Source organism: Ictidomys tridecemlineatus, chromosome 3 (assembly GCF_052094955.1).
Source record: "Ictidomys tridecemlineatus isolate mIctTri1 chromosome 3, mIctTri1.hap1, whole genome shotgun sequence".
Taxonomy (NCBI): Eukaryota; Metazoa; Chordata; class Mammalia; order Rodentia; family Sciuridae; genus Ictidomys; species Ictidomys tridecemlineatus.
Genome location: NC_135479.1, coordinates 25,789,816 through 25,808,285, shown reverse-complemented (window position 1 = coordinate 25,808,285; position 18,470 = coordinate 25,789,816). Strand labels below are relative to the sequence as shown.

At 54.7% G+C, this 18,470-nt stretch overlaps 1 protein-coding gene across 1 annotated transcript; it reads right to left on the bottom strand.

The window, feature by feature from the left end:
- Positions 1–5,638: 5,638 nt before the first annotated feature.
- On the bottom strand, positions 5,639–18,450 carry Xylt2 (xylosyltransferase 2). Its single transcript, XM_005321671.4, has 11 exons — positions 18,205–18,450; positions 12,394–12,886; positions 11,978–12,150; positions 11,490–11,692; positions 10,976–11,056; positions 10,567–10,783; positions 10,313–10,489; positions 9,813–10,075; positions 9,336–9,531; positions 8,139–8,472; positions 5,639–6,786 (listed from the first exon to the last, which is right to left on the bottom strand). The coding sequence occupies exons 1-11, from the start codon at positions 18,337–18,339 to the stop codon at positions 6,464–6,466; spliced, it is 2,595 nt and encodes an 864-aa protein (XP_005321728.2). The 5' UTR covers positions 18,340–18,450; the 3' UTR covers positions 5,639–6,463.
- Positions 18,451–18,470: the final 20 nt, after the last annotated feature.

Below are 18,470 nucleotides of genomic sequence, written 5' to 3'. Positions count from 1 at the left end.
CCAACCAGGGATGGCAGGAGATTCAGTCAGGCCCCATCTGACCTGGAATATCAATGTCCTTCCAGTGATGAGGCAGGTAGGTGACGAGTGACTTCTTCCTGCTTACCACAATAGCTAGACATAGTAAACCCACATTCTTCTCTGGTTCTTAATTTATCTCAAACCATATAGCAGCAAACAATCTGGCTTTGGGAATACTTACTGAGGACCCAGAGCAGGCTGGGGGCAGGCATTCACTGTCAACCCAACCAAACACTTAAAAGGCCTGGCAGGGCGATTACAGCCAGGGAGGGTAGCCATTCCTGGCTGTTGGCGGTAGGTGGGGTTGGCTGCAGTCCCAGAAAGGAGTGGCTTCTTTCTGAGGACTCTCCTTTGCATATAGGCATGGGCTCCAATTATTTGGGGGCAGAGAATTCTTCCTTTTCTGAAGTTTCACCTTGAACTTGTTACCTTGTTCTCTCAGGACATAACCCTGGATTCCCCACTTCCTGTAGATCCTAGGCAAATGTGACCTGGGGTTTGTGGGGGTCCACTTTGGCATTTTTCCATATGAAGTACCAGAAAGGCCCAGTAGAGCTAGTTCTTAGGCAAAGGAGATTGGTGGGGACTGTCTCTGCAGGCACAATGCTATGTCTTCAAGGTCCCTGAAGAAATAGGAAGGGGCAAGATGGGGTCACTCCCTTCTACAGTGATGTTTCCCTGAGCAAGGCAGGTGGCTGCGTCTTGGGATGGGTGAGCAGAACCACAGTTGGGTAGTAGTGCAGATAGTGGCAGAGCCTCATAACTTGGTGGCAGTTGAGTGATGGAAGAGTGGCTGTATACTTACCCTTTTTTTGGACTGCTGCTTTTGCGTTCTCTCCCCCACAACAGGTCCCTCCTGGAAATAAGTTGGATCCTAGAGCTGTTGGCTCTTTTGAAAACCTCTTTGCAGGGATCTGGTAGGCCTGCCTTGGCTAAGGTTTGTCATCTTTCCCTATATACAAAGGGAAGTGGAGCCTCCAATCAAATTCTAGCTCCTTCACTAGTGGCCCTTTCTTTGTTCCAACCCAAGGGTCTCTAACGAGGCATTGTGTATGAAAGAGTCTCTAACGAGGCATTGTGTATGAAAGAGTGATACTGGAAAATCGGTTCTCGCGGCACTAGGCTAGGAGGACTGAATGTCCACCTCTGCAGGCTCAGAGCCCAAAGTGTGCTGTCAGCTGGTGAGTCTGCTGCTGCCAGTCCTGTTGAACATTCTACTTGGGCAAGTGAACCAGCTGCCACAGGGTCCACAGTGGCTCCTGGGGAACCTCACACAGCATACCTCATCTCCTTGGGGATAACACTGTGACCAAGAAAAAGCAACGGAGCCAGAAAGACATGTCACCCTTATCCAGCTTCTGCCTGGATCCCCCTAAGACTAGGAGTCCCACATTCCCTCCTCCCCAAGAAACCTCTAGGCTTCATCTCATTCTTTCCTTCCCTTGCATTCTTCATAGTCTCCTTAAAAAACCAGGCTCCTTGCTGGCTTCAAGAACCAGCATACCCATCTTCCACCACTCCCAGATGGTAGCCCCAAAGTTCCTCCCTCCCCTGCATACCTCAGGACTCCTGTTCCTTCACAGGGGCATGCCATGGTGCTGAGGTAGAGATGGAGACAGTAAAGCTTGAGTCACGAAGGACAACTCGAGGTGAAAAATCAAGATTTAGGATCATTGTGCAAGAGAGTAGAGTCCAAATGCACTGTCTTGCCCCGGTTCCCTTCCCCCCCCCCCCCATCCTTTAGACCTCTCTGCCAAGTCCCAGGCCACAACTCAGACTCTCAGCATTTCTGAGATGCATAAAGAGATTCCATTTCTTTTGGGCCACTGGTTTATTCTCACAACCTGACAGCTACCTCTGGTGAGCTTTGGAGGGAGACCTCATCCTCCTGTCCCCAGCTCTTCATCCTGGATCTGATGCAGAGGTGGGGGCTGAAGCTCAAGATTGCCTTTGCTTTCTATATAGATGCCATATGGTTCCCTTGTCCCTGACTGCTGATGTTGCCACTTGCCCCTTGGGCCCCTGGGCTTTCCCTGGAAACTGGGGAGCTGAGTGAAGACACTGAGGTTTCCCTGCAGAGTTTAACAATGGCCAGTATGTTATTAACTCTTTCCATACTATTGCCCTGACCTAGAACCTAGGCTGGAGGAGGATGCATTCAGAGAAGAGAGCCCAAAGGCCCCTCCCTACTGAATAACTGCTTCCCCTGAGCAGGAGCCCTCTTGCCAGAATTGGGGAGGCAAGGGCTTGCTGGGGAAGAGTGCTTACATATTGGCTGGGATAATAAAAGAAGAGAAAGGAGCAGAGGACCTGGCAGCACTGGGGGTGGCACTGGTACAATAGCAGGATGGCAGGAGGAATACCAAGGACAAAACTACCCTCCCCAGAGGCTCAATCAGGGACAGCCTGGGACTGACTGTGGCCCATTTCCTCCCTGGGTTAGAATCCCACTCCAGAAGCTGGTGTGGGAATGACCTGCTTAACACACAGGGCAGACTGGGGTGCAGGCAGCTTCCTTTCTGCTGCTGCATCAACTCTCTGGGCAGGAGAGCACAATGGCTTTGTCCTATGTCTCCCTTCAGCCCAGGGAAGCAGTGCCATGTGTAAGGGAGACTTTTCAGAGGGACACATTTAGGGAGGAGGAACAGATAACCTTAGAAACAGTGGGTCTGAGGAGGCAGGAGAGAACCCAAGAGCCTGAACTCAACCTGTGGTACTCAGCCCTCTCCTATCAGACTGTGGCACTGTAGAACTTGACACTGATGGAAAGAGACAGTGACTCATAGTGTCTCCATACAGCATTCTTCCCAGGTGGTTTTGGGAGGAAATTACAGGGAATCTATTGATGGGGCTGGGCTTCTGGTCTATAGTTAGGGGCTCAGAGTACATCTGCTCCAACCCTATGACTTGGAATGGCAGTAGGTACTGATCATGGCCTTGACTATGGCTAGGAAGCTGTTGTCCATGGTGTGGACACAGAAGCAGTGGCATGGAGTGCCAGGAAAGGGCATCAGCCCTGAGGGTGGCCACCAGGACCACTGGTCCTCCCCCGAATCAGAGGGTCAAGAGGATCAAGCCCTTCAGAGCCCTGGTACCTGTGAGCACCTCTCCAGGTTTTCCACCCCTCTGCCTTCTTTTAGGAATACTAGGCCATGACCTGGTGTCCTGTAGATGGCATTCCCTCTGTATGCCTTGAAGCCATGAGTGCATCTCTATCACTTCAGGAGAAGGGGTTGGTGGGAAAGGACTCGGCTTCTGCTGAACCTGACAGCCAGGCAGGGGAGCTCCAGTTTGCCAAGGTTCTGCTCTCAGATGTCCTTTCAGTCTGACTCTGCCTATCTCTACTTCTTATTGGCCTACATAACTGGGTTCTGGATGCCAATTGGCTGTCTTCTGGTCTGGGCTCCCACCTCTAATGGAACTGTGGATTCCATGGTTACCTTGGAAACTGGGCTTGTACCACAGTACACAAAGGCCTCTCTGCTGGGGTTCTTCCTCTTTCCAGAGCAAATATTGTGAGCTCTGGGGACTTGGCCTGACTGAGCTTCCAAGGCTGAGCTAACTCTCCCTACTAAAAGACTAGGGATTCTGGCATAGAAGCTGCTCTCAAACTTGCCTCAGTGATGTGAACAAAGGAAGGGAGGCTAAGAGGGCCTCCACTTTCAAGCCTACCTTCTAAGCCTGTTGGGAAGAGTCCTAGACTCTGGTCCTGGGTCCTACAGAGCTTCTACTTCACTAAAGCCAAGACAAGGCAGCCAGAGCAACGGGGCTGGGACTAGACTTTCCTCGTTCTTCTGCCTGCCTGCAAATGAGCATCACTGGCGAGCAGTGACAACCATTGTTGGACTGTCAGACCAGTTAAACCAGGTTCATGATCTATTGGGCTAAACAAGAATGCAAATACAGAATGTTTGCAGCAGATGAGAGCAATGTGGAACTAAGACCTGGTGTGACATGGTGGGAGTGGCAGGGGCTGACACACAGTGCATGAGCCACCCAAACTAAGACAACAATGGTTTGAGAACTGTTGTGCTAGGCAGCCCTGGTTAACTGTGGGCTGCCTAGCACAACAGTGGGCCAGCAGTTCAACTGTTTTGGTTTGGCCTGTGTTTAATATGCTGAACCCAGATAGTAATTTTTCTGTTTAATGGCCTAAGAGTTGGGTTGGAGATATAGCTGAGAAATAGAACACTTGCCTCGAATGCACAAGGTCCTGGGTACCAACCCCAGAGCCAAAAAACCCTTCAGAGTGATCTTGAGGACTAGAGTACAGCTTCAGATATTCACTAAAACCCAGTGATCTTGAGGACTAGAGTACAGCTTCAGATATTCACTAAAATAGGAGTAAAACACAATTATATTCACCTCTGTACCTGAACATCATGAACTGTATGCTCTTGCTGTTCGCCCCTTCTGGTTATCTGTCTAGTCAAGCCTTCAAGAGAGAGCATAGTTATTTCAGTGGCTAAAGCTTTCTACCTCCTTCTGAAGTCTGCTGCCACCACTGGATGACAAGCTTTGGGCTTGTCATTTCACAGTTCTGAATCTGTTTCCTGATAGGCCCCAGGAAGGTAATAAAAGTGCCTGACTTTAGGGGTTGGGAGGATTAAATGAGAACTGCATGCAGTCAGCCCAGTGGCTGAACAACCCACTCTGGTGCTGTTTTTAGTGGTCAGGAGCGCCCTCTCCTGGCAACTAGGAAAATGACATGGGGCAGCCTGGACGGAATTGAACCCTTTAACATACCAAGCTGAGCTGAGACCAGTGTGATCAGCAGTGGTGATTTTGGGTCTAGAAACTTCACTCTTGCTCCTCACATTACAGGTGTGAAGGACACTGAGCCCTTGCTAATGACAGGAGGGGAGTCAGAGGTGGGGAAGGGGCTTAAGAAAGGGAAAGGAATAGACAAACCTTTTTTTTGAGGTGGGGTACAGGGGCTTGAACTCAGGGGCACTAGACCACTGAGCCACATCCCCAGCCCTATTTTGTATTTAATTTAAAGACATAGTTTCACTGAGTTGCTTAGCACCTCGCTGTTGCCAAGGCTGGCTTTGAACTTGCAGTCCTCCTGCCTCAGCCTTCCACCGCATACAGCTAGACAAACCTTTCTAGGATCCTTTCAGGTCCCAGGTCAGAGGCCAGGAAACCCAAGTCTTACTCCCAGCTTTAAGGGACAAACTCCAGCATGACCATTAAGCCAAGGCTGGGATTGCGTCTGTTCTTGAGGGTGCCCCACGAAACAGAACAATGAGGGCTTCCAGGATGGGCCCAGGTGACACTGAAGGCCGAAAAGCCAACATCTGCTGCAGCCTGATGAGGTGGAAGTGCTGGATCAGGGCTCTCAAGAAGGAAGCTCCCCTCATGCTGGCCTGCTGAGTGGCAATGAGGAAGTCTCTGAGCCTCCCAGGGCCATTGACCTCTCAGAAAAAGAAAGGGTTGCACTGGAGGAGTTTTTGCATCCTTCTGGCTGGGATGGATTTGAAGCTGTTCCTGCTCTGGGGGGCCGAGATTTCTGCCTTCTCAGGGCCATTAAAATAGCAGCTAAGACTCCTAAAAGAGGGTGGCCCTGGGAATAGCGATGGATCCCCGACATGCAGGAGGAAAAACACGAGGCTGCTTAGAGAGATAGAGATATATTTCTTCTGTTGCATATTTCAGACTTCACACCGAGCTTCAGGCACAATGCGACTCTGGGTTCTTCTGAGCCCCTGACAGGCTTCCCACACTGCTAATGAGGCTCACTGCCCCAGGGCACACCCGGGAGTACCTGGGAAACTGTAATGGTCTCAGTAGGCCCTGATGCCCTGCCTTTCCCATCAAGGGGCAGGGTGTGCTAGAAAGTCCTAGAGCCAGACTCCCTCACTGCTCTAGGGTCCCCTGGCTACCAGGGGAGAGGCTGTCCCTCTAGAGCCCAGCTCCACGGTGGCTCCTGAACTCCTGTTCTCTGGGCCTCAGAGCTGGCAGGGTACCTATACCCTTGCAGGGCCTCAGCCATGAGCACCACAGCCCAGGCTGGGGGACCCAGCCCTGGAGAGCGAAGCAGACACAGCCTCTCCAGAGCAGTAGCAGATGGGCCCAAAAGGCCCCGCTCCCCCCAGCCATGGCCCACTTCCTGGGGCTGCTCTGAGCCCTATTGCACATCTTTTATTTCTAGTTCCTCCCCCATACACACCCATTTTAAATAAAAATAACAAACAAACTAGAGAGGAGGGGGAGGAAGAGTTGGGTTCGGAATGCTGCTGGAGCCCTTCTCCGTTCCTGTCAACCCTCTGGTCCCTAGCAGAGACATTAGCCCACCTTGGCTGCCGTCTGTGCAGGCTCTGGATGGCTGATGTGGTGTACCCCCGGGGGGCCTCTGGTTCCTGCCTGTGGGAGGGGATAGCCCTCCATTGTCTGTAAGGTGCAATTCCCGGGTTCTCCGGGTGTGCTGGCTGGGGCCCTGCTACCTGAGTCGCCCGTCTGATTTGACAGGCCCCAGCTCTGATTTGGGGTCTGGGGACAGAGAGCTCCAGCTGGTCAGTCTGCAGAGATCCAGGGAGGGGCACGCAGAGGGGCCCATGGCACACAGTCCTGCCACAGACCAGAAGCGGCTCAGTTCCCCATCTGTCCAGGCCTCCAGAGCAGGCCCTGTAAGCTCTGCGCGCCGCCGGGCGGCCTCCTCCACAGGCTCTGGCTGAGGCAGGTTCAGGATGCCGCTCAGGCCCTGGAAACTCTGCTCCAAGTATTCATTGTGGGGTGGTCCCGCGTGCAGCCAGAGGGCATCATCTGGAGGTGCAGGGCAGGCAATAAGTATGAGGTCAGTCCCAGGAGTCAGGTCTGAGTAGCCCAGTTCCCATCCCAGCCCTGCCATTGAATCTAAAATCTGGTGGAGTAACATTGAACCAATCCAAGGAACTTTCTGTGTCTATAAAATTGTAAGTTATATGAAACCAAGGATGTACTCCCTGAATTCTCAACTGTTTCATTAAGTCAAACAGAGGATTCAAGGCACTTTAGAAAATAAGGTAACAACCTGGTTTGTGTCACTCACATCCCTTCTTGATCATTGTCAGTGGCTCCTGGAGCCCTTGGAAACCCATTAGATCCTCCCTGTGGGCCCAGTTGCCTGGCCAGCTGGCCTTCCAATCTCCTACTTTCCCTGAACTCTCTGTCCCCTCATCAGATACCTGCCAGCTTTGTTCCTCCCACTTACATACAGCATGCTCTGCCTTTGTTCTGGAGACCCAGCCCCAGTCCCCACCAGCAGAGCTGCCTCTATTCCTTCTTCTATTTCCTTCACCAGACTGAGTTCCAGGAGGGCTGCAGATGTGGCTCACTTGCCCTAGATCTCCCCAACCCCCAGTGTCCCCCGCCACCCTCAACCTGGGTTAACCTTTCTTGTGAGAAGATGTGGAGAGGGAAGGAAATATCTAGCTTGAGCACCCAGTGCATACCCCCAGCTGTTACCCAGTACTCGTCCCTGGTATCTCCAGCTCCTTGCAGGAAGCTGCCCAGCCTCTGCTGCTGTTCATCTGCTTCCTTAGCCTCAGCCAAGTCAGGGGAGAGCCACGTGACTCTGCTCACTCAGTCACGCAGTAGACTGAGATGACCAGTCAGAATTGCGGTCCCAAGATCATGGAACTTGGGGACCCAGAGGCCCTGATCAGGCTCTGCTGCTCTGCAAGGCCATGTATGAAGAAGCTGATCTCAGAGAGACTAGGACAGGGGACAAGCTACCCCCAAAGGATAGAGGAAGCATCCTGTATTCTTCCAATGATTCCCCTTTTTAAACTTGAGTTTAATAATATGTGTCCCAGGTACCCAGGAGGTCTGATAGTTGCACTACCCTTCTTCACATGTGAACAGACTGAGGCTCAAGAAGGCCAAGTAATTTCTAAGGTCCAATGAAAGCAGCAGAGGCCTGTTCCCAACCTAAGTCTGATTGACCTTAAAGCTCCCCTTTCCCCTATACCACACCGTAGGGCCCTGCATGCTAAGGGATAGAAGATCAAGGTCCCAACCTCCTCCCTTCCCTTATCTTAAGGATGGGGTCAGCTCTGATGGTCACCTTCTTGAAGTCATCTCCCTGGAAAATCCTATTCTGTCTTTGGGTCATCATTTAGGCACTAGATCCTTACCTTTCCTGAGAGGTAGTTTGCGGTTGAAGGTCAAGGGCAGCACGAGGAAGTGGGTCTCACCCAGAGGTTCCCAGAACTGAAGCAGTCGAACGGTCCAGGCTCCTGGCCGCAGGGGCCGGCTCAGTGGAGGCTTGTACTGTGTGACCTCAGTCTCCGCATCTACCGTGATGTCATATGATGTGGCCACTACGTAGGTTGGGTCAATCCAGACCACAGTGGCTGTGAGATTGGGGCCCCGGGCCCAGCGCTGCATGGCCACAGGCTCATCCAGTGGTCCCAGCAACCCCCCAAAATTCCGGAAAAGACGCTCTTTGGGGTCCCATTCAGTGCCAACCTGTAGGGAGGGAGGAGGTGGGTAGGAGCCTGGAGGAAATGTCCTTCTCTCTTCTTTTTTTTTTTTTTTTTTTTTTTTTTAAATATTTACTTTTTTTTAGTTCTCGGCGGACACAACATCTTTGTTGGTATGTGATGCTGAGGATCGAACCCGGGCCACACGCATGCCAGGCGAGTGCGCTACCGCTTGAGCCACATCCCCAGCCCTCCTTCTCTCTTCTGCTGCTGCTCTTACTGTGTAACCTCAGGCCAGTCACTGTTTCTGGGCCTCAATTTCCCCGTATGAAAAATAAAAGGGTAGACTTGGAGATTTTTTTTTTTTTTTTTTTTTTTTTTTTTTTGTGGTGCTGGGATTGAACCCAGGGCCTTGTACATGCGAAGTAAGCATTCTACTAACTGAACTATATCCCCAGCCCTTAGGAGAATCTTAATCTCTTCAGCTCTGAGATTCATTCTAGGCTTTCATTCTGAACTGCTCTACAGTGGTGGGGCCATAGGCAGACCATCCCACAGAAGGTAACCAGGAAAGAGAATGAGGCGGCACCCAAAAGCTCAACGGGAATATCCTCATACCCCTAGAAGGATCCTTGAAGTGTAGAAGGACTGGGCTTGTGTTACGATGGAATGACAATCCCTCCCTACTCACTACATGTCCTATGTCCCCATCTGGGAGAGATCCTCAGAGTGTACATGCAGGGTGACATAGGCATGCCTGAGTGGGACATCACCAAGGCTGCCATTACTGGGAAAGAAGATTCCAGTGAACTCAGCTCATGAAGGCCCGATAGAGAATCTGTCCCTCTCTCCCCACTCCCTGTGTTTTGCTAGGGGTCAAAAGAAACCAAGGGGGAGGACATGTCCCACCTCCAAACTCTGGAGCCGGCTGGCCTGATCACTGCGCCCCAACAGCTTCAGCGACCCCTGGGGCATCAGCCACATCTCAAGCGTCTCTGCTGGCCCTTGGACTGAGGGCTGCACCGTCTGCGTCACCAGGTAGCCCTGGAAATGGTCGTCATAGAAATACAGGTGCACGCTGGACGGCAAACCCCTGGGCTCAAACCTAAGGTTCCAGCAGGGAGAAAGGGAGATGCCATCAGCACACCTGACTCAGTCTGGAGTCCCAAGGAGGGAGCACTGGGGAGTCCCATCCCCAGGCACTTCCTTTGCCCCAAATCTCACAACCCATAGCACCTATGTGCCTGGCTCTTGCCTTCTTTATCATTATTTTTTCTTGCATTTTCCCTTGCCTTAGACTGCGGACTTGCTGTGGGCAGGGAGTGTCTTTCCGATTTGCCTCCCAGAGGGCACCACACCCTGAGGTATGTCAGAAGGGGGTCTCACCTGCACAGTGAGGTGGCCTGTGGAGGTGCGGCAGTGGCAGCATGGCGCAGGCTGAGGCGGGTGAAGGCGGTGTAAGCAGTGAGCATGACATCGCTGAGCCCGCCAGGGCCATCAGCCACGTCATAGGTGTTCTCCCAGTAGGCTTTGAGGGCTGGCGTGCCAGCGGGGTAGCTGCCATACAGGTGGAAGTCCAAGATTTCCAGGACCTCCTGGTTCACAGTCGACTCAAACTTCCGGGCGAAGAAAGTGGGTCTGGAGACTTGCTGGAGAGGGAGAGGCAAGGAGAGTGAAGGGCTCTGGGACCCACAGTAGGGCAGAAGCCGGCCCCTCTCAGCACTACCTAGCAATCAGCCTCTCCAGGCTTTTTCTGCTACTGCTGTGGGCCCAGACCCCAGGGCTGCTCCCAGTGGAAGCCCATACTGCCTTTCTGACCTGGAAGGCTCCTGGGGAAAAGCTGGGTGAAGGCCTAGCAAGGCAGCCTCTCAGGCCATGGCAAGCACCTGCAGCCGTAGGAAGTCCTGTGGCTTGAAGTCGTTGGGGGAGCAGCCGCACCAGTCCACGATGTGCTTGTACTGGCACTTGCAGCCCAGCTTGCGGTTCCAGTTGGTGACCCGCAGGTTGTTGTCCACGAGGCTCTCACAGGCTGGGCTGTTCTCCAGCACCGTGTGGAAGAAGGACTGCAGGTGGTAGGGGTGTGGAAGATGAGCTATGGGTAGCCCAACCCACACCCTCTCTGGCCGGCCCAGGCACCCACCTCAGCTGGGAGCAGCGTGTATGTGTAGAACTGGCGTAGCTGGGCCACAAGTGGGTCATCCGTGTACACCACATACTCCACAAAGCTGCGTGTCAGCACAAACCAGTCGGAGCCACCATCCACCACGATGCCTGAAGGGATCTGCCGCTCACCCAGGCGCCACATGTGCGAGTCACACTCGTGGAAGAGCCGGTCCAGGCCCTGTTTCTTGATGAACCTGGGGGTAGCAAAAGGACCATGGCGAGGGATCCACAGAGTGGGGCCAGGCCTTCTCATCTACCCAGCAAACAGCACTCCTCCGTCTGTGATTGGTCTGGAGATTCTGGAACCCAAGGCTGGGATCACTAAGTCCCCCTGTGTGGGAAGGGTTGTGAGAAGACACTAGGGCCTCCTTCCACACCTCCCTCACCTGGAGTTGTCCCGGCCATGTGACTTGAGGAAATTCTTGCCCCGGTTCTTGGATAGGAATGCTACCAGCTCCTCATTGGTCCTGGTGAGAGAATGGGGTGTGAGCGGTGGTTGCTCAGCCACTGGCCCGAGCAGACTTCCTCCAGCACTTTCCCTTGGACCTTTCTCTCTTGCTGAGATCTCTCTGGCCATGAGCCTTATCCCTCCCTGGCTAATTCTCTATGGTGGTAGGCACGTGGGGTCCCAAGAAAGATCACATCATCCTCCCTCCCTTGCTAGATGTACCCAGGTACAGACTCTGGCTCCTCCTTTTCCCCTTCTCTTATCATTCCCAATCCTCAGATCACCTTTACCAGCTCCTCCTCTAATACATGGCTAGGACCAAGGGGCCAAGAGGGTCATGTATGGATCCCAGAATGAGGCTCAAGGGAGGAGGAGCCCATCAGGGCCCTCCAACCCTGACTGCCCAGCTGGGGCCCCCTCCCACCCAGAGGTTCAGAGCCCCATCCCCACACCTGGTTGGGTAGTCAGTGGCGCTGAGGTTGATGAAGAAGTCCCAGGCCCAACCAGGTACCTCTAGCAGGTCCCGCATGCTCCGCAGGTACATCCTCAGAAGGCTGGCCCCACCCCAGATGGTGACCATGCGCCAGGGTGTCACCCGTACATTTTCATACCGCTGGGCCAGCTCCACCACCTCCCGGTGCAGGTAGTTGGAACGCTGGGGAAGAGGGGGTACTCAGCTGGGGGCTACTCAGCTGGGCCCTAGGGTTACAATTCCCCAACTCCACCCCAGGGGAGAGCACAAATAACATGGAGTAGAGAAAGCAAAGGACAGGGCTCTAGTTCCTAAAGGGTTGTGCCACCTGCTGCTGGACACGTCCCCATTCTGAGCTTCAGTCTCCCTATCTCTTGGCAGCCAAGTCAGAGACCCTGTCTATTTGTGATCTTTGTAGTTTCTGCTCTGCTCACTCCAGACACCCTTGGTCTTTCCTGCCCCCAGTACCTTGTCCACATGGATATAAAAGAAGTGCTGTTCATGGTAGACGGCCTTGAGGAGACGCTTCAGCTGGCGGATGGCGCGGCCATGAACCACCAACATGTAGGCGATGCGTACTGGGGGGCCATCCACGGGCTGGGCCCGAATCTCTTCCCACTGGATGCCAGGACTCATCTTCCCTGAGAGTAGAAAACAGATGCATCTTTGAGGTCCACACAAGGTCACAGGGTACGGGTAAAATACCTTTCAATGGAAGAAGCCCACATTTGGAGCCCTGGGTCCCAGCTCCCTTTCTGCCACTTAATACATTTAACAAAAGCTTGGGCAAGGAGATTGGGCCCTCTGGGAAATAAGGGTGAAGATCTGAGCCAAGCTACGTCCCCATCCATGCCTAGGAAGGATCAGAGTGCCCTGTCCCTTACCAGCCAGCTGGCAATGCCGCGGCACAGCCTTGGGCATAAGGCTCCCGGCCTGGTGCAGGCACACCACGTTGGCGATCTCCTGCTGGCACTGCTTGGTGCTGGCCCGGGCCAGTGCCGACAGCGCATCCTTGCCCACGATCTCGCACTTAGGGGTAAAGCCATTGTCTGTGGGCTGGGGGGCACCCTCCACACTCCCTGTGTCTCCATGTGGTGGGAAGCCGGCAGCCCCTACCAGCGCCTCCCCAGCTGCTGCCCCACTCAGGTTCTGGCGTCCTGGGGCCTCTGGGGGTGGGGCAGGGGGGACCCGGCGACTGGCTCTGTGCCTGCTGGTTACTGCCCGTACCACCTTGGCCACGGGCAAGCCTGGGCTCTCAGCACGGCCCCGCCAGCGCCCATGCCTTCTGCCCGCGCTGCCCCGCCGCCCCGCTGAGCTGTCTGTATCCTTGGAGCCCTCGCCAGGGTCCAGTGGTCGTGGCTTCCTCTGCCTTCCTTTCTGTAAAAGATATGCAGAAAGAGGTCACTAGGACAGTCACTCGCCTACTCTGCCTCCTTGAGCTCTACCTTGGCAGGGGCACCCTCAGACTTAGGAGCTCCTGCTCACCCTTTCTCTAGAGAAGTCCTGCGCTCCCGAATTTGGCACAAGGTCTGCCTGTAGGTGGTAAGGCCCTGAGCCACCACCACACTTGGTCCCTGGCTGGAAAGGTGAGGCTGAGCTGGTTACTCCCACCGCTGACTCGCAGCAGGTTCTCCCGAAGGAAACAAGCCCTCCACGAGCCTGCCGCACCCCTGCTTCCTGGCTCTAAGTGCTTCCTCTAAGTGCCTGCTTCCTCGACTCCAACCCAGGCACTTCCCCCATGGCCTGGTCAGCTTGAACCAACCTCCTCTCCAGTCCCATCTCCCCTTCCCTGGCTGGCAGCCATCACACTTGCCCTAGAGCGGGATACACTGAGCTCTGAGGCCCTGGATGTCCCTGTAGCAGACCGTGGACCCCTTGAGGGGAGCCAAGGCAGCCCCATTTCCCGAGTCCAGTGGAGTAGCTGACACACAGAGGCATCTGGCTGGTGTCTTGAGACATGGAAGTGACAGAGGAAAGAGAGGTCCCGAGTCCCCAGAGCTCTGAGCTCAGCTCTGCCCTCTCACCAACAGCCGCTCAGTCTCCCTGAGCACCTGCCCTCAGCCATGAGTGAGGGCAAGAGAGAGAAAGCATGGAGAAGGCAGCTTGAGAGGGTGTCTCTACCACTGTCCCATTCCCCTCCTGCACCCCGTGGGAGCCCTCTCTCACGGCCCCTCTCCTCCAGCCCTGCAAGAGCTCAGTCCTTTTCTCACGTGGCCTGTGGGCAGCACACCTCAGTGGGGCAAGCTCTTCCCTTGGCTTCCAGGAGACCCTCCTGGGCCTTCCCACACCTCAACAGTCTCTCAGCTCCCAAAGGGAACCCTGGGGCCTGTCCCCAGCCTAGCGCCTTCATTTCTCAGTGATCTCACTCAGTCTCAGTGTCTAAACTTCATCCACACTCCCAGAATTCTTTCTCTCTGAGGCATTTAAATAGCAGCTTCTCTGTCATCTCTCTTGGGAGCATAAAGACCCCTGACCCACCGGTCCGAGGGGGAGCCCCTGTTCTTCCTCCCAACCTGCCCCTCCTTCAGCCTTCCTCTCCACCTCAGTTAATGACAACCCCATCCTTAAGTGGCTGAGGCCAAACACACTGGAGTCAACTTTGATTCCTCTCTCCCTCACACCCAATCTATCAGCAAGTCCTGTTGGAGCTGTCTTGAAGATACATGCAGAATCTGACTCTTTCTTAGGACTTTCTCCGTCGCCCTCTGCCTGGATTCCCGGTCTCCTGGACCTGCTCTTGTTCTGCCTCAAGTCTCTAGGGCTCCGGCTAGAACTTCAGTTCCATCTCACCATCCTGCTGCTGGAAACAGCCAGTGGCCTCCCCTGGTGGGGTCTGGCAGCCCTGCCCTCTGACCTCTTCTCCTATGACCCCTTCTGCTTCACTCTCATCCTGTCACAAGGGCCTCCTCACATCCCTTCATTCCACCTTCCCACTCACTGCACCCAGGACCTCAGCCCCTCCCACAGCTTGCTCCTCACCTCCTTCAACTGTGCATGAGTGGCCTCCTCTCCAGGAGCCCCCCACCATTGTATGCAAAATACTGGCCCTCCCATCCTCTGCTTTATTTTCTCCACAGCACTTGATACCCTTCATCATCCTGCCATTTATTTATATTGTGTGTTTTAGGGCTATTTGCTAGTTTGTTCCTAGAGCCCAAGAGTGTCTGGTGATCACAGGCATTCAGTAAGCACCAGCCGAATGAATAGATGTTAATGGTCTTGGTTTTAGTCTTGGCTTAGGTGCATTTATAAATGTGCCGTTATTTTCATTTTAGTTATTGGAAGGGGAGAAGAAAACAGTTAAATGTGAAGTCAAGAGAGGCCCAAGACCCTCAGACATCTTAGACAGCAGTTGGCTGGCCTCTCCCTGCCCCCCACTTCCCTAGGATCTTCATTCTCTCCCCTATCTGAGCACAGCAAGAACCTAACAGCCACCTTCAGGCCAGAGCCCCTCTCCTATACCCTGGCACCCAGGCCCTCTGTGCCTAGCACTGAGCCAGCCCTCTGATGACTTAAGAGGTTCCCAATGAGAGCTGGGGAGGCTCCCCATCTAAGAGAAACCAGAGTGGAGGCAGCTGATCCTGTTCAGTACCCCCATCGGGAAGGGCACCCTGGGCTGGGCAGCCTTCTAGAAAGGTGAGCCTGGCTACACAGCAGGCAGAGAAAGACATTCCCAAGCTTCGGTGGGTAGATATGGCAGAGAGGTGTGGGTTCCCCGGGTGGAAGCCAGTATCAGCGAGTCAGGAAGCTGGTCAGGAGGGCAGGGCACAGGGCACAGGGCCAGGCTGGCTGCGGTGGGAGACAGGATATGAGAGGAGGCAGGCATGTTGGTGCCCTGCACTGCAGCAGGGAGCTGGCTGACCCTGAGAAGGACAATCCCAGAGGAGGCTAGGGGACCAGGAGGCAGCGGTGAAGAATGAGAGAAGCCTTAGTCGATAGCCCCTGCCCTGTCCTCTCCCAGGTAAGTCCATGTGAGCATCAGCAGAGCCTCAGGTTGTGAGGCCTTGCAAGGCCCCCCTCTGATTACTAAGGATGGGGATTGGTCCTCAAGCCTGGATGCATATTGGCTTCAAAGGCCCCCTGTTCCCCACTGAAGAGGCACTTAAAGTCCTTGGCCAGTTCCTGGCTCTGAGAATCCCCGGAATCCTTCTCTGAGCCATGGAGACAGTGAACATAGAAATGCTCACCCCACACCCCACCTCCCTGGACTTCTCAGACTGCATTTAAAGTAAGTGGTGATAAAACAAGTGGTGAGAATGTTTGTGAAGGCTTTGAAAACTATCAAGTGGCTCTTTGGAGTCTAGTGATCATCCCAGGTAGCCACTCCAGCCCTCCCACAGACAGCAGAGTGCACATCTTAAAAGCACATTGGATCCCGGGTGGCGCTCTCCTGCTGCACTTAGAACAAAACCCCAGGCCCTTCTGTGGCCCCTTCAGCCATGCAGTACAGATTCATTTTCAGCGAAAGTGCCACACCCTCCTGTCCATTCCTCAAGAGCACCCAGCTCAGCCCACTCCCAGGGCCTTCTGCCCAAACTCTCCTGCCCACCTCTTCCTGCAGAAAGCCTTTCCAACCTCCCGATCTAAACCAGCCTCCTTGTTAGTCTGGTGACTAACCTTTTCACTGTCTGTCTTTCTCTGTAGACTCTGCCCATGAGGGCCAGGGCTCACCTAGTCTTTATTTCTATCTCTCCATATTAGCACAGTGCCTGGTGTGAATAGAACATAATAAATGTTTGTTGACTGAATGACTGAACTCCTGTCCCCTAGGTGCAGTGCTGAGATAATAAGTGTTACATTACTGACAGCTTATCATGTGCCAGGAACTCCTACAAATGCTCACAGGCATCATTTCACTTTGTCTGTATAAACCCAACAAGGGAGGTGCTACTATTACCCAGTCTTGAGGGGGTACTGAGGAGGATATGGAAAGAGGAGCGGTGATTCACTGGTGGTGTGCTCAGCAGCAGAGCTGGAACAGGATGGTGAAGAGGGCAGTCCCACTTCAGCAGCCGCCTTCCCGAGCACTGGGCTATGCTGCCTGGCAACCCCCAAGTCTGGTGAGGTAGCTGCTGAGGGGTTCAAGCATCAGTGGCTGCCTGATGCTCAACATTAGCTCACTGAGGATCTCTTTCCATTCAGCCCAGGATTCCTCTGTCAGTTTCCTCCAATTTCCAAGCTGGAAGAAGGGGTGAGGCTGGGGTATCCCAACCTCTCCACTGAGCCAATTCTCCATGCCAAGCTATAAACAGGGAAGCAAGGTCCTCAGATCATCCAGAGACTCACAAGCGAATGCAGCACGGGGCCATTTGCTTCTGAGAAGGCTTGGGTGCTTTGACATCTCTCTCCCCAGAGTGGTCACCAGTTTCTGCTCACATATTTCAGGGTCAGGGGCTCTCTACCTCTGTTGGTAGCTGGTCCATCTTAAAGTCTTATCTGTCCCAAAAGACTTCTTATACTAGGCCTGAAACTCTCTTCTCCTCTTCCTCCTACACCCTGGTCCACACAAAACAAGCTCATTCCCTCAGAAGTCACAGAGCTAGCCTCCCCAGTCCCCACCCTCAACTCTTTATGGAGTAATGGTCTCATGTAACTGTTCCTGCTCCCCTCCCCATTCCAGCTTCTGGTTCTCCCCCCAAAACAAGAGAGATCAGCTCTTCTCCAATCTCCACACCAGGCCTTCCAGACTGTCGAGGTGCAGGAAGTCAAAGTGGACACGGGGGTTCCCGTGGCCTTCAATTCCCAGGTAGAGAAGCCCAAGAGGGTAGGCAAGCACAGCCTCTGACCAGAGCCCTGGAGGGACCAGAAGTGGAGGCAGGGGCAGGGAACTCCTAACTTGTAGCCACAGCTTAAGAGTATGGCTCACCCTCTATGCCCTTTCAGTTCCAATTTTACTGGACCCTCTGAACCACCCTGGGGAGGATGCGACTTGGCCCTCAGCTGAAAACACATCAAACAAGAATGAGGAAGACTCTTAGATCAGGGAATCTGGGTGCTGCTGAACAAGCTGCTGTCATCCCTATCCCCTTAGAGCCACAGGGGGTCTCTCCCAGATTCCTTAATGTCCTGAAGCCAGCTCAACTTTTCCCTCCCAAACCCCTGGCTGAGAAGCCAAACTGGGGGACTCTCCAGCTTTTTCCCTCAGGGTCACTCCCTGTTCTCTTAGTTCGGGTACACACTTCGTCACACAGGCCGTAATTCCACTCCAAAGCTCCACTTTCCTATCTGTCGCTGCCTCTCAAGCGCAGCTGGGCAAAGATGCCTGGGGTCCCTCCGCCCCACTCCTCCACCCACGGCGTGCACACCCCCGCCCCCTCCCAACTTCAGAAAGTTTGGCCTGGGGCTCCCCACCTCGTAGCAGGCTCCAACCCAGCCCCGCCTCCCAGCCCTGCTCCCCGCGCCTGACCTTCACCGCTCCCGCGGCAGGAGACCACCCCACCATGACCCACTCCTCCGCCCCAGCCCCCAGTCCGCCCGCGGCCCGGGCCTCTGGGTCACCCACCACGCCGAAGCACAGCCCGTCAGGCCCGCCTGGGAAAGGGGAGTCAGGAGCCGGACGTCTGGCTCCTGGAGGCCTCCAGCTGCCCACACGCACGCTGCCGGAGCCCCACTTGCTGGCCGGGGCCGCCCGCAGCCCGCTAGGACCCCGCGCGCCCCCGCGCCCGGCCTGCCCGCCCGCCTGGCCGCTGGAGCACCTCGCTTGGCTCGTCCTCCTCCAGGCCGCTGAAGCTCCACACTACCAGGCCCTGCAGCAGCAGGATGGCCAGCGCGGTGGCGATCGCCAGCTTGTAGCGCCGCACCAGCTTCTGCACCCGCGCGCTCGCCACCATCTTCCTGCCCGGGACGCGGGGCGCGCGCCCAGCCCTGCAACCCCGCCGCGGGCGCGCGCAAGGACGCGGGGCCGAGCCCTCCTGCTGGCCTAGGGAGGTGGGCCGGGCGCGAGCCTGGGCGGGGCCAAGGG

Excerpts from the sequence above, each read along its gene's own strand:
- Xylt2 (XM_005321671.4), bottom strand. The coding sequence starts at position 18,339 with ATGGTGGCGAGCGCGCGGGTGCAGAAGCTGGTGCGGCGCTACAAGCTG. Across the intron at positions 10,784-10,975 it reads CATGGCCGGGACAACTCCAG|GTTCATCAAGAAACAGGGCC; the intron begins GTGAGGGAGGTG and ends TGCTACCCCCAG. Across the intron at positions 10,490-10,566 it reads ACACGCTGCTCCCAGCTGAG|TCCTTCTTCCACACGGTGCT; the intron begins GTGGGTGCCTGG and ends TACCACCTGCAG.